A 15,880-nucleotide genomic window follows, 5' to 3' on the forward strand; every position below is an offset into this window, starting at 1 on the left:
GTAATGAATATAAGTAATATTGTAATAAGCTCACTTTAAGCTTACATTGAAATAACATTGTTTTTGGAAAGTTTATGGTAGGCCGCCAACTTTGTGACTATTCATTCACTCGGTTCGTTCGTCCTATGACACGACTTTAACATTAAAGTAATATTGCTTTGCAATGGAAACAATATTATTTTCAGTTTTATTGTCTTAACATTGATTTATAATGATTAAAAGTTAAATTGAACTTATTTATTTAAATATATCTCTTCAATATTTTGTTTATTTTTTGTTTAATACCATATAGGAAATAATTTCTCTTTAAATAAAAATACGCGATGTTTATTTCGTAAAGCACTAGAGTGGCGGCTCCCCATTCCTAATCTTAAAAGTTACGAATTACACATAATCACAAAGTAACAAATAATTTATGTTGCATAGTACTTATATATAAAATTATTACACTCGACGAGTTCGTACGCTGAGCTGGTATCTGCACTACTAATTATGTCATTTCCACACGGTCCACCATAGTGTAATTTTTTGTAGCGAGTGCATTGTACTTGGTTCTGTTATTTTTTATACACGAGTAAATAATATGGGTGAATTTTTGCGAGCATAATATCTTAGCGGATGTAATATCCAACCTTCCGAACTAAGGCGATTGATTAATCGGCTTGTCGCATTGATTTATAGAACGCGTGACTGTTCAAATTGTTCAACATTCCACGAATGCCCGCATATGGTGAATTAATGAACATGCTAGTGCTAACACAGCCGTCGTGTCCAAAATTTAGGGCTCACGCGTATTACTCAATATCTATTCTGTTGGTCTTGAGTGCCTAGCCGTATATTGATGACATTTCTCTACGTGACTTTTCATCTTCTCTTTTTCTATCGTTGAATGAATATTGCTTATTCACACAAATTTTTTGAAAGTTGTTATGTCATCGTGTTGTAAGTCATCAGCTCGCGATAGTAACTAATATCTTTTCCTTGCCATATTCGACGACGATGATAACGTTATCTGCCTTTTGCATTCTTTGCACGATAGCCTGCAATTGTAAGCTACCTCTATTATTTTCATTTTAATACTAACGAAATTAGTACAGTCAGTCGTTTTGAATTAGCTAAGTAAATAAGAGAATGCAATACATTAATATAAAGACAAAACTTTATAATATGATTTCTCTAATTTCATCTCTTTTGAATATAAATTTATATTCTTGATATTTGAAAAATTTCAAATAAAAAGCGGCACGACAGTTTTGAGAACGAACGAATGAAATATTATTTTTCTCAAACATGCTCGGAAATGTTTGCATTACTTTCAAAAAACGAACACGGAAAGTTTGTCATTTATGGATCTTGTGAATTGTTGCCGGCCAAGACTTGCAAAGTAAGAATGAAAATCCTAAGAACAATAACCTAAAGGCAGGTTATCCATTGCTGTCACTGGTCTAAGCTTTTAAATTTGTTTTCTAACAATTGACTAACAATGAAATACGAAAACTAACTTTGGTATTCTTTAGTTTTTCGTTTTTATTTTGTATTATCGTTGTGAAAAATAAGTTCTAGTACGAACGAAAATACAGTAAAGAATACACATTCATCCACATCATCAGAAGTTCAATACTATTAATGTGCCTGGAAAAACAAAAACATTTTCGTTTAGCATTTGTCCCAACATGTCAAATATTACTTTTAATGTTAATTTTTTTTTACTATTTTTCTATTATACATCTTCTTTTATGTAGTCTTTTAATATCTCGCATTTTTTGAGAAAAGCTCTATATAAGCCTCGGCGGGAACGGGGTTTGCTTGACTCGTATTAATATATGTAACTCAAACTCGTCTAGCACTCCCTTACTTCCCGGCCTGTGCAATAATGTACTACATTACACGTAAAATTACAAAATGTATGTAAGTTTATTTAAATATTTTCAAATATAGCGCTACGCAATCGATTCACATTCTGGAGCCGAATTGGTCTTGAACTTGGTTAACAAATCAAATGAGATTCCTTTACCGCAGAGTGTCACTATTTAAATATCTAGGTATAGCAATACAGGAACCATCGTCTCCTTTCTAATATTATTAGATTCCTTCTGTGGATGTCGACTTGTGACCCAGTCACGCGACGAAACCCACTTATCGCCAAGGCTTACTTACTGCTCCCAAAGGATTTTAAAAATTTTAAATGGAATATAAATTGAATTTTCTATTACAGTGAACATTTGTTCATTGAAATAGAAATAATAAATAGGCCATAGCAAAGTTGACCAGTCCTCATTTTATCATCAATTTTTATTTTATTGTCTGTTTACGTTATAATTCTGTCAACAGTATATAATCTTTTATTTATCTCTAAGACGAATCGATAGTACAAGAAGCTCAAATATAAATAAAGGTAATAATAATAATGTGTCAGACAATCACACCAGTTATCTGATCTCAAACTATGAAATTCTCTGTACAATGAATACTAGAGCAATGGAATTCACTCTGAGGCACTATCCTGAACACTTACAACAGAACCAATTTAGAAAAGTTCATTTCCCAAATAGGTCCTATCAGAAACCGAATACGAGGCCTCCACTTCTAACACCCAAAGTGCAAACTGTTGTGTCACCGAGGTTTTCATAAGTAGTAAGTCATTGTCTATAACTATCGTCGCCCGCCGTTCCTCGCGTTTCGATAAATCTCCAGAATATTGAAATAAAATATTCTACGTAAAAACCGTCTTACATCATTTTTTCCTTTGGATGCAAAACAATTTGGACCCAGAAGAGATTTATTAAATCAAATATTCGAGCGGTCGGAGCGGGTGCAGGGAGCGGGGCGGCCCGTACGCTTCTCGCGCTCCCTTGATAAGTGAAAATTCATGTCATACAAGTGATCTTAATATGCGCAATATAAACACCGCCCGAATTCAGTTGAGAATATTTTTTTATACAGATAGATTCTCAAAAATGGCTAGCGGAATCATTCGTTTGAAACAAAAGTTTGAGGAAAATTCACTCTTGAGTAATAAGGCAATATCTGCAAAATGACAACATTGCAGGATATAGGTTTTAAGAATCTACGAAGGAAATTAATAACTTGTATCACATTGGTCGGTCAATATTCATGTAGAGAGTATTATTTTCATGACTTTTATGTGATAAAAGCACGTCACGTATGATCACAAGTGGCTTTATTATACCAATGGTCACGAATTAGCAATTAATTTTTCTTATTTCTATTTTTCTTCCCAGTCTTTTTTTAAATAATATCTACTTCATAGAATATTGTGCGTAAATTAAACGAAGTGGTAAATTAGGCTCCCTATAATTGTATAAAAAGATATAAACATCTTCAAACCGTGAATGAAATATGGAAAGACAAGTAAACAATTAGGAGTCGCTGGATTGGTTTAAAATATTGTGTTTGGTTTTAACAAAGTTTGAACGGCCCCGGAGAGCGTTCTAACTCGTAAATTGTCAATTACAAGTTTTACACAATTTTCACATTTTTCTCGAAACCTCGGTAGCGACCCACGGGAAGATGAACTTGCTCATTATATAAACTTTGTTCAATAAGTTCGGAACTTTACACTAAAAACGTACAATATAAATAAACAGGATTAGCCTTGGAAATAAAATATCGGTACAAATTGTTCTTGATTGCTAATGAATGCGACGCAACTCAAAAGCTAGGTTGATTGTAAAGTTTGGGTGAAGAGAGGGCGGGGTGCGGGCGGGTGTGATTGGTTCAGACGCCCTCATGTGGACGGGTTGCTCACGGCCCATAGAACACAATTTGTTTGATCTCGCCGCTCTCGCTCAGCGCTATTTATGGCCCACCTCACCAAGGACACTTGCCGATGATGACGGCAATTCCACGGGACGATATTAGGCCCCGGGCACAATTGAATTATCCCAACGTAGTACTAAAATCATTTTACTTGTTTATGTTTATCTTCAAAATACAAACAGTAATAGACTTACACCACGTAACGTTAGCTACAACATCTTTATAATGCGAAGTGCCTGCATTCATGTTATGTTTTCTTTTGTTACAGAATCCTTTCGCGTCTAGACTATCCAGTAGGACGGATACTGCTTAAAATGTGCCACAATTCTCAATCTTGTCATACAATGCCTGTAAAAAATGTAATCTGGAAATGGCTGCAGGCAAAACAGGCGAAAAATAAATACTCGTGGCGTTAGATAGCGACGACGTGCTGGAAAAATGAGCTTTTCAGAAAGCGATCCACTGGACGTTGTCGTCGGGCCGGCGGGCACCATCAGCCGCAACCCACTTCGCGCGCTTCTTGAAGCCGTCACCAAGGCATACAACCTCACCTTGGATTACAACATCACTTCCTTCGAAAATGATACAGAACTGGATTTCAATATTACACAACCGGAACCCGGAATACGATGGAGTATTTATCTAAAATTGCTCCAGGATCGAGCAGTTCTCGTCTCGTTTCTGCTCTTATTCTCACTGACAACTGTATTCGGCAATATGCTCGTGATTGCAGCCGTTATACGAGAACGTTATCTGCACACATCGACTAATTATTTCGTTACTTCGCTGGCGGTTGCCGATTGCCTCGTGGGATTAGTGGTGATGCCGTTTTCGGCATTATACGAGGTCCTGGAGCACACATGGTTCTTTGGGATGGACTGGTGTGACGTGTGGCGATCGCTGGATGTATTGTTTAGCACCGCATCGATTCTCAACTTGTGCGTAATATCTGTGGACCGTTACTGGGCGATTACGGATCCGATTACATATCCAATGCGAATGAGCGGACGAAAAGCAGCTTTTCTGATAGGATGTGTCTGGGTATGCTCTGGAGCAATTTCCTTTCCTGCAATCGCTTGGTGGCGAGCCGTGCGACAACCTAATGTGCCGATGTTAAAGTGCCCTTTTACCGATAATTTAGAGTACATAATCTTCTCATCGACAATTTCCTTTTACTTGCCACTGTTCGTTATGGTGTTCACTTATTACCGGATCTACCGTGCGGCGACGATTCAGACACGTTCGTTGAAAATCGGCACGAAGCAAGTGATGCGTCCTAGCGGCGAACTGGAACTCACCCTGCGCATCCATCGAGGCGGTACTGTACGCCAGCGCAGCGACGCGTGCCATGGTGGGTGCACGCCCGATGAACAGGATGCCGAACCACTCACAGCACTGCAGAATAACGGCCTCTCTCGATCTACTACCCGGCTCAGCAACGTAGCTCACGGCAAGCACCTGCCTAAGAATTTTTCATTATCTCGAAAATTGGCCAAATTCGCAAAGGAAAAGAAAGCCGCTAAGACCCTTGGCATCGTGATGGGTGTATTCATCGTGTGCTGGCTTCCATTCTTCGTTGTGAATCTGTTGTCTGGCATATGTTCCGAGTGCATCGCGCATGAAGAGATCGTTAGCGTGGTGGTGACATGGCTTGGCTGGGTCAATTCTTCCATGAATCCGGTGATTTATGCTTGCTGGAGCCGCGATTTCCGCAGGTGTGTATGTTTCTTTTTTCTGCTGAGCGATACTATTGTTACTTGCGTTATTGTACCATTGCTAAGCATTTTGTGTGATTACTTTAGGAATATAATAGCCGCTGAAACAAACTAGGCGCAGTGCCGACGCCATGCGCTGTTCTTAATAGCACAGCGAAACTTGAAAAATTCAGTTAACTTTAATTCCTGTAATGGACCATAAATAGCTTTTAATTGAGTTTACCCTATACGAATGTAAGATATAGAATTTCTAATTGGGACGTTTATGCGATTACAACCTTCATAATATGTTTACGATAAATTGCTATTAAAAGCTGTCTCATAAAATTGCCATATTCATTTTGGTACCTACAGTTTCATATATAAATCAAATTCTCCTATGAATCAGTAAAGCATCCTTATAAATGAAACACAAAAATAATTACGGTCGTGTTGAGCAGGCGGGCATCACAAAAAGAGCTATATACGTGTAACATTTCAGAGGGGCACATTTATCAAGCGAAATATTAGACCAACTTGTGTTGGGGCCAGTGGAAAAATCTCATTAAAAAAATGCAAAAGCCGTTCTAAATATGTGTGAGCTAGGTATTTAGTATATCTTTACGTCACGTCAAATGGTATTCACCACTTTTGTGACTTTCGATTATTTTATTTATGTCCGATTTTAGACAGGTTTACTTAAGAGCTGAATGTTTAATGTGTTTTCACCCATCGTGCAGGAAATTTAGAGAAAAATCCGAGGGTTTGGTAAAAAGTAAAATTATTGGAATGGCGACTAGCATGATTTAGTGCGGGTTTTGTGACTTAATCAGTGTAATATGATATAGTGTGACATCGCTACTCCGGTCACGTTAACCCCGGCGGCCTAATTGACAGAATGTTTCCTATAAAGTCCGATATCAGTATGTCGTTGTCACGATACTAACCTCCTCCAAGATCATTATAACTTTTTATCATCCTTTATTCTGGTTCCTGGTCACTTATTTTTGAAATTTTGAATAGTTCTCTAATTCTCTTTTCCTTCACTATTGCTTACGTTTGTTCGATCCGTCGTCACTCCCACCAAAATTCTTGAAACGCGAGGACTAACCCATAAATCATAAATTACTTTCATTTCCTTATTGTTAAACTTCATACCGATTACCGTTAAAATTATATAGTTACGTAGGTCCTTTTGGGCCTTCCTTTTCCACTTTTATCATCTCTTACAATAAATCTTGTAGACCGAGTTACTGCATTTTAATTTCTCTAAGGCTAGAACACACAGCGTTTTCATCGAAAAGTATAATATTAATCAATTATGTGGTCGCCAACGTAGCCCAATGTACCCTAAGCAGAGTATTATAAAATATCTTTTTTAGCGATTTAAAACAACTATAATTCTTGTATTTCTTGTATATAATAATATGTATATACGTGCATGATCGTTAATTTTTTTGACTGATTTTCCTACATACATATATACGTTCGCCATAAAGGAGCTGTGCTGTATTCCTGCTTGAAGTATATAAAGAGTAGCGCAATCACAGGAGACTTGAGACCTTTCTTCCTTTGCGGCACTGACAAAGTATCCTCTCATCCTTAAGAGTTGTCCTTACGTCGTCAGTGCCGCAAGTGCCTGCGCCAAAAGTCGACAACGGTAACAATTGTCACACACAATACAAAGACAATCTTAGTGGTAAAGTGTCTTTACTGTCACTGCTTCAGTTAGAGTAACTACGAAGTTAACTGTAAGTGTATTTGATTTCATGGTCATCGTTTCTAATACTCTTTAGAAAGCTCAGATATTATTTTATTCCATTGTCTGTATCCATTGTTTACACTCCCGGGTACATAATTATGAGGAAGAGCACAAGCTGCCCATTCAGCTTCGTGGTCCTCTGACGCCTGTATAACAAGCAGCACCCAAGTCCATAGCCCGCCTCATCACCGAGGAAGAAAAGAACTTCAAGGCTTACCAATATGTCCGAAGGGCTCGCTCACTCGCTTAAATGGTCGGCATCCACGCCAAGAGGCTGAAGGACGCCGCCGAGCCAACTCTGATGATGATATCACTAAGGCTCATACTGTTGTTAAATAACCTAAGGCCAAAGTGTGAATAAAATAAAACAAAATTAAAATATATATATAAAATAAAACAATTGAGAAAATGATTCAAGCCACCATGCATTGTTAGTATTAAATGTCCAAGCTTAAAAAAATGTTTGATTGATCAACTTTGAAGCTGTACTAAACGTCATTTTCGTGTATTGAAAATATTTGTGTATTCTAATCCTTTAAGAATAAAAATGCAAGGTCACATAAGTGTAAGGTGGATCCAATTGTGTGTACGGGAGTCTGTGTCTCTACATGTGCACAAAGTAGCTCCAAGGTAAGCCAATTTGTAAAACACACTTTAACCTTAGAAGGATAACGCAATATTAAAGTAGGTAACGAAAATTATGGCAGTGTACATCGCTATAAAAACGTAACCAACGCTGAACGAAATTGCACCGGATTATGCATAACGAGCGAGTAATATATTTGATCTTCCCCAATTGGCCGGTTTATTTCAATCTCGCTTTACACCGCCTATGTAATGAAAAGTATAAAAACGTTCAATAAAAATTTTAAGAAACAAAGAGTTTTGAGCTTATAGGTGGAGCGAGTACCTACTTAGTACTATTACTTAATAATGCGAAATTAAAAAATATATATTTCTCAAACATGCTCGGAAATATTTGAATTACTTTCAAAAAACGAACACGGAAAGTTTGTAATTTTTGGACCATGCGATTACTTCCCAGCCAAAGCCTGCAAAGTATGAAAATAGTGGATTATCCGCTACTCTAAACTTTTAAATCTATCTACTAATAATGAACTACGCAAAGAGGCCAAAGTAAAACTCACACGCCAGCGAGTATTAAAAATAATTACTTTAAAAAAAAAGAATAAGACGATAAAATAAACTAAAGTGATTTGGTATTATTTTCTGATTTTTCGTCTTTTTTGTATTTTCGTCATGAAAATGAATTCTAAAGAGAAGAGTAATAATGAAAATACAGTAATGGATACACATTCAAACACATCATCAAAAGTTCAGAAAAACACTATACATGCCTCATCACGCATCCTTGGCGGGAACGGGTAGTATGGCTCGTGTTAATTTAAGATCTCGCTAGCACTCGTCCAGCAAACCCTTACGTCCTGACCTCTGCAATAATGTACTATATTTCTCCTACATCTTCTGTTGTATCATTTGTATCATAGTACAACAAGACAAGAGTGTAGCTCCCGTCTGTTCGGCGCAGCATCAACACCTACACGTTCGCTCAGAGCATAAGTTGTCACTTTATTATTTCAGTTATAACTACAAGTTAGACAGATAATTTGATTAATTTGATTCACAATGTTCTCGTTCTATATTCAAATAACCTTTGTCAAAATATTTAATTGTATAAATAGGTCAATGTTATAAATTGATATTTTTATATCAGGATCGCGGTTTAGTATTTTTTTCGTCTGTACACGGCGCACGGTGGTAGTACACACATACAAGTCACGCTGCTACGTTTTGTGGAGTTACCATCAGTGTTGGGCGTTAATCAATTAAATTTCATTCAGAAATTCAACCAGATTAAAAAATCAATTCAATTGAAATCAATTGATTTTAATTGCAATTGATTTCAATTGACTTGATTTTAACTCACCCCTAACCCCCACAACCCAAATCCTAACCCACCCCCTACCTAACGCAAGCAGTCGCATGCACTCGCAAATGTAGATACATTGATTAATAAGTAATTATATTACTGTGTGCAAAACGAAATAAGACAAAAATAAATTTAAAGTATTACATGTATTGTTGTCGTTTGGATTAAATCTCTATTTTGTTAGTTTTTACTTTTTAGTGTAGTGACTTTTTATGGTTTTTGAAGTAGGTTTAATTTTTTTTAAGGTTTGTTTATTTTTCCATTTTTAGTAAATATAGGCAGGTAAGTAGTGTAGTGTTTAGTTAAATACCTATACTAAACATTAGCTGGCATTACAGTTTGGGATTTAGAACTAAATGTATTACTTATCCGACCACATGATGAACAGGCATTACGAGAAATGGAAAGATTAGACCTATGTCTTAATCGCCGACCATATGACGAAATGGTATTACGAGAATTGTCTTAATCTTTCCAGTCAAGTGTTTAAGCCTGATTAGGTTTTACCGTGGCCAAAAATTTTCCAATATGACGAATCCAAGATGGCCGCTGTATAAAACTGACTTTACTGAATTGATTGATGACACACGAGTAGTTTCTTCTGAAGTATTTCAGAATACGACTTGATGCGACCGTACCAACTACCTGGCTCCCTCCCACCCAAAAAAACTTAACCAAAAACAAAAAAATCTGAAACAAAAACGGTAACCATCAAACAGTCACAAACCTAATACACAGTTCTCGCGGGCCGTTTTAGCGGGCCAGCGCAACGCGCAACATACTACATGTAGGTAGCTCGTTTACCACCTACTGACTGATGTAGACATTTAGATAGTTGTTCTCCCAAAAGGAATAGAGACCGTTTAAAATGACCTACGGGAAAAGTGGTCCAAAGAGTTCATTGTGTACGAGAAAAATAAAAAATTTTGGAATTGTGGAGTACAATTCCAAAATTTCCAAGCAGCATTTTTATATTTTCAGCGGCAATTTCCAAGCAGGACAGAGGCTGTTCGACCAAAGCGTTAGAGATGGGTATATCAAATAAAAGTTGTCAAAGTTCTTGGTCGGGTTCACGTGGGACTAAAAATTCTCCAGTATGGCGAATCTAAGATGATCGCAATACAAAACCTGAGTTGGCCGAATCTCTGCAACTATCAACTACATTTTGAGATATTTAAGAATGACTTGACGCGATCATACCAAGGTAATCCCTGCTCTATTCCACCCAATGAAATGTAATTTAAAAAAAATCAGAAACTAGAACTAGCAAACAGTTACAAGCTTATGCTTGCACACAGCCTTCGCGGGCCGCTTTAGCGGCCCAGCGCAACGCGCAACATATTATAATATGTAAAAAGCTCGATTACCACTGATTGATGTAAATGTTTAGGTAATTGTTTTCCCAGAAGGAATAAAGATCGCTTAATGATTTACGAGAATAGTGGTCGGAAGGGTTCATTGAGTACGAGAAAAATCGGATATCTTTGAACAGTGCTCCGCACCAAGCAGGACTAAGGCTGCCCGGCCAAAGCGTCTGAGGTGGATACATGGCTCTGAAATGAAAGTTATCAGGAATCAGGGTCAGGTTGTGCCAGAATAGTGTTCTGATATGACGAAATCAAAATTACCGCCACACAAAATTGACTTTTCTGAATCTTCGCAACTATCAATGATGTACGAGTGGTTTCTTATGAGATACTTTAGATTACGAATTTACGCGAACATACCAACTACAATGCAGATTTGACTTGTTGACAATGGGACTATTACGGACTCCTTTGTACATTTTATACATTCTTTTCCGCAATTGATGGAGAAATCGTTACATACACGAACATGCCTATAAAATTTGAGGATTTCCCTCAATTTCCATGGGATCCCCTCATCAGATTCTGACTTAGTGATAATGGGACCACCACGAGAATGCACCCTATCAAACAAAAAAATAATTTTCGAAATCGGTCCTCAATTCACGGAGTAATTTGGAAACATATATAAAACATACATACAGCCGTACGTATAACCTCCTCCTTTTTTTAAAGCCGGTTAAAAATATCAATATGAACGTATTGAATTAGGCAAATGTTATTTTAATATAGCACGAAAACACTGGGACAAATACTGTATGTTTTTTTTTATTATATGTACAATCTGTAGGAAAAAGTAAAACAATAATGTGACAACCCTACGCTTCTAGTGAAGTGTAGGTATTGATGCGCCAAACAGGCGGGAGTGACCCTACTTGTTCTTATTATAATACGCTTGTACAAACGTCTGCGCATTGAAGTTAAAAGTCGTTTAGACTTTTTCTCATATACATTATAGAAAATTAAAACCAATTGAAGAAAAGAAACATCAGTAAAATAAACCTACTCATTCAAAAAGATTTCTTTTTGTTAATGGTAGGGTTTGTCGTCCTTTTGGACTGCTTGCCGTCCGGACTGAGACGTGAAATGAATTCATCTCTTTTAAATTCTTTATTGAAGTAGGTCCAAGGGAAAATTTGTTATTATAAAATCTATAAAGTAATGTAAAAGCTAAAAATGTACTTACATTCTTACTTCATTCTTACTTCTTGTCTTCTTGACTATACTTAGTCAGGAGAGAGTTCGTAAGTTAATTGTTGAGGGCAACGTATTTACGGATTAAGTTAAATGTCCCAGTGGTTGACGCTTTCAGTCGGAAAATAACGTGTTTTGCAAAAAAAGTACTTAATTGTGAGCCATGCTGACTACCTATATGTTTTAACATATAGAACGTTGTGACATTTATCTCATAGGTACTACAAAATTGATAATAATCATAGATTATTAAAATGTACCAGTTTGCCGCAACCTCTATAATTGTACCAGTGTATGACAGACAAAATTTCTTATGTCCTAATGGTTGACTATGCCAAAATGTGAAGAAGTGACATAAGTGATCGAGTGACAGGACATTATCTTAAGATTTCATAGTTATTTAATTGCATTTGTTACCTTTATAACAATAAATTTAAAGAAGAATAAAAGCCAAATTCAAGCAAGATGCTTTTATTAAAATTAATAAGTACATTTACAATAAGATACAGAAAAACTTAACACAAAAATGAAACGTAAATATCACGATCATAAGATGTTTATTATAGTTTTAAATAACATAAATAAATATTTTCATCATGCAGCTATAATAATCCCTTTGGACACTTTATCTTCCGAATATGTTACAACCATGGTGGCATTTTGAGTCCTCATAGTAAAACAGTCTTTGACACTCATGTCAAACACTACTCAAACTACCCATAGAAACTTGTCACTAACGGAGTACCTTACCAAATGGTCGAAATTAAGTTTTAAAAAATATTCAATTGTACGAGTGCCTTTTTCCTACTCGTACAATTATATTAAAATATAAATATTTTGCCTCTAAAATAAAGTATAAACGATATACATCAATAAATACACACAAAATAAGTTCTTTGTACAGTTACCTAATAGTTTTAATAAACACTTAGATAATTAACAAAATTCCAACTAATAAATGCACTCATACTACTCAAAACAAACAACTTTTCTGCGAACAAGTTATCCGAGTTGAAAGCGCGTTGGTGTTCTTCGAAAAATCGTTAACTACTCAAAATATTTATAATTTAATTTGACATAGTTTTGGAGATATACTAATATTTGTTTTCTTATTTAAAAAAAAAATGAAGATTTGTTATACATTGGGAAAGTGTCATACTTTGGGACAGTGTCTAAGATTGTAACATTGACTTTAGCATCTCACATCTTAAGCTGTTCAACTCGTTTTATCTACTACAGTTATAATCATTTATTAAAAAAAGAAACACTCGATTGCTGTAATTTTATGCAAAAATAGAATTATAATATGCACGGCAATGGGACATGGAGTAAAAGTACTTTAATTTTATTTCTATTTAATGATGTCATGAGACGGATCAAACCAGTCGTGCGTCTGGTGGTAAGTCACGTCTATCCACAGTTCTGCCCTCCATGTCATAACTAACGTAATCGACATTTTTTTAGCTAAATTGAGTTATTAACATATTTGGGATCAGCGAAACGATCTACAACCCATATAACAATAGAATAGAATAGAACAGACATTTATTTCACAACACACAAATAAAAAAAGAATATTGATAACACTAAAAAATAAAAAGAATTAATAAACACAATATAAAATACAATAAAATAAAAATAGGACAAAACAGACAAATATTAAAAAAAACCTAAATATAACGACTACAATTGTGTTTGCGTGGTTGTGCGGTGCATTCAGCTTTTGCCACAGCCATAATTGACTGTGGCGCTGGTTTTCAATGAGCCCTGAGCAGTCATTTGAGCAGTTTTTTTAATATCTTATTAGTTTCAGTTTCATTGTTAAGCATGATTGACATTATTTACTGACAAAAAGAACTTTAGCTGCCAATATCTCGATAGTTACCGAAATTAAAATGTGTTAATTACGACAAGGAGGGCAAAGCTGCGGTGCTAGTTCGTCCTTTAAATCGCAAAGATCTGAGGGGCACTGCCAATGACCCTTACCATAGTAAATAACAACGCCGAATGTGTGTATGCGCAACCGCCGCGCAAAGTGTAAGGACGCAACCCACTCGCATAATTGAAAGGTGCGTTGGGACGACCAGTGTTACGCAACGCTAGTGCTTTGTTAGATTATGCAAATGTGTGCGTCCGTACAAGTCGGCGAAGTTTGTATGGAGTTACCATACTTGTTCTTAAAACTTAAGTAGTAATGTCAGCATTACTGTGTTCCGATTTTGAAGGGTAAGGGTGCTGGTGAAACTACAGACACACGGGACTCTACTTATGTCTCAGGGTGACGGGCGCAGTGGCAGTGCCCCTCAGATCTTTGCGATTTAAAGCTGTGTGTGGCACTGCAACTGTTATGGACATGCGTGTAGCTTACCATCAGGTGTACCGGGTTCGATTCCCTAGTTTTATAAAGAAATCCGAAAATTTAATTAATTATAATCTATATCTACAAACTGCCTCCGTGGCCGAACGGTTACCATGCCGAACTGCCACGCCAAGGTCCCAGGTTCGATTCCCGGGCCGGGAGAAATATTTGTATGGCCTACATTTATTTCTCTCGTGAGTTTGGTTGTAATTTGTGGTTGTCTATGTGTGTGTCCATGGCACCCGCGACACAGGGTTTCCCTAGTGCGGGGCTACGTTGAGTGTGTATGCGTTATGTGTATGCCTAATAATAAAAAAAATAAATTACAATTTAAAATTAAAAATTAAAAATGGTACATAAATTTTTTTTTTTTACGGGTCGTGGTTACGGGCCTTAAGACTTTGGTCTTTTCCGCTTCCGGGTACAGTACTCCCCTGTATAATTGCCGGTGTAGAAGGAAGGCCACATACACACAGGACGCTCAGCAATTGCAGGCCGTTACAAAAGTAGCGGAAATGCTTTGTCCTAGTCCGAACGTAGTCAAGCTCCAAGTAGTTTCATCCGAAGGTGACTCCTGCAACGGACAATCAACTGGTAGTAACAGTCCTTTTGCTTTCGTTCTGAAAGCGCACCTACAGCAAAAGATAATTAGTGAAGCAACTACGTAGTAGCAATTGCCGGTAAAATGACCGGAACGGAGTTGCAGTTTAAAATGTGTAATAATATAAAAAAAAGAATTTAGGTAATGAGGCTGTAGGCCGAGACGTTTACTTATTGTTGGAAAATGAAATATAAAACTCAATAGCCAAAAAAAAGTCTGGTGAAAAAATGCAATTAATTTTGATCGTTACAATTTGAAATTTTGATGATGCAATCTTGAGCTGCAATAACGATCTAGTACAATTTGGTATAATACAAAACATGAAATTAGCAAACAAAAGCGTTACAAGTGTCTTGTGTATTATTAACTTACCCTTACCTTAAAGTCCCACAGGACGCACAGCAATTGGTAGCCGTTAGAAAAGTAGCGGAAATGCTTTGGCCTAGTCCTGACGTAGTCAAGCTCCAGGTAGTTTAATCCGAAGGTAGCCTTCTAACCCGAAAGTAGATGGTAACAATTATCCCGAAGGTGATTCCTGCAACGGACAATCAACTGGTAGTAACAGTCCTTTTGCTTTCGTTCTGAAAGCCCACTGACGCCAAAAGATAATTAGGGAAGCACCTACGTAGTAGCAATTGCCGGTGACGCGACCAGAAAGTAGTTGCAGTTTAAAATGTGTATAAAAAAAATTTAGGTAAAAAGGCTGAAGGTCGAGACGTTTACTTATTGTTGGAAAATAAAATATAAAACTAAATAACCAAAAAAAAAAACGTCTGGTGAAAAAATACAATTAGTTTTTATCGTAACAATTTGAAATTTTGATGACGCAATCTTTAAAATTTCTCAAAGCGTATAGTACTAAGTACAAATTTACGTTGTACCTATCTATATAATTGTAGAAAGAGCTGCAATAACGACATAGTACAATTTGGTACAATACAATACATGAAATTAGCAAACAAAAGCCTTACAAGTGTTTATGTGTCATTCAACTTACCCTAAAGCGGGAACTTTCACTTTCACAACTATTTAGGTATGTTTAATGTGTTGGGAAAAAAAAAGTGTTGCACTTTTGAATATACGTAACGGTTTTTTATATCGTGAGCGTAGACTAGTTCTGAAGACGTTCTGACGCAACTTGAAGAGCGCGGCAGCCGCCGGCGCCGGTTTCG

At 36.6% G+C, this 15,880-nt stretch overlaps 1 protein-coding gene across 1 annotated transcript in view; it reads left to right on the forward strand.

Moving 5' to 3' along the window:
• Positions 1-4,218: 4,218 nt before the first annotated feature.
• LOC113239544 (dopamine receptor 2-like) overlaps positions 4,219-15,880 on the forward strand; it is a 68,850-nt gene continuing 57,188 nt past the window's right edge. Inside the window, exon 1 of the mRNA XM_026476603.1 lies at positions 4,219-5,495. Coding sequence (XP_026332388.1) covers positions 4,219-5,495 — 1,277 coding nt within the window. The remainder of the gene's footprint in view (positions 5,496-15,880) is intronic.

The sequence above is a fragment of the Hyposmocoma kahamanoa genome, unplaced genomic scaffold (genome assembly GCF_003589595.1).
Source record: "Hyposmocoma kahamanoa isolate Upper Pololo Valley unplaced genomic scaffold, ASM358959v1 99879, whole genome shotgun sequence".
Lineage (NCBI taxonomy): Eukaryota > Metazoa > Arthropoda > Insecta > Lepidoptera > Cosmopterigidae > Hyposmocoma > Hyposmocoma kahamanoa.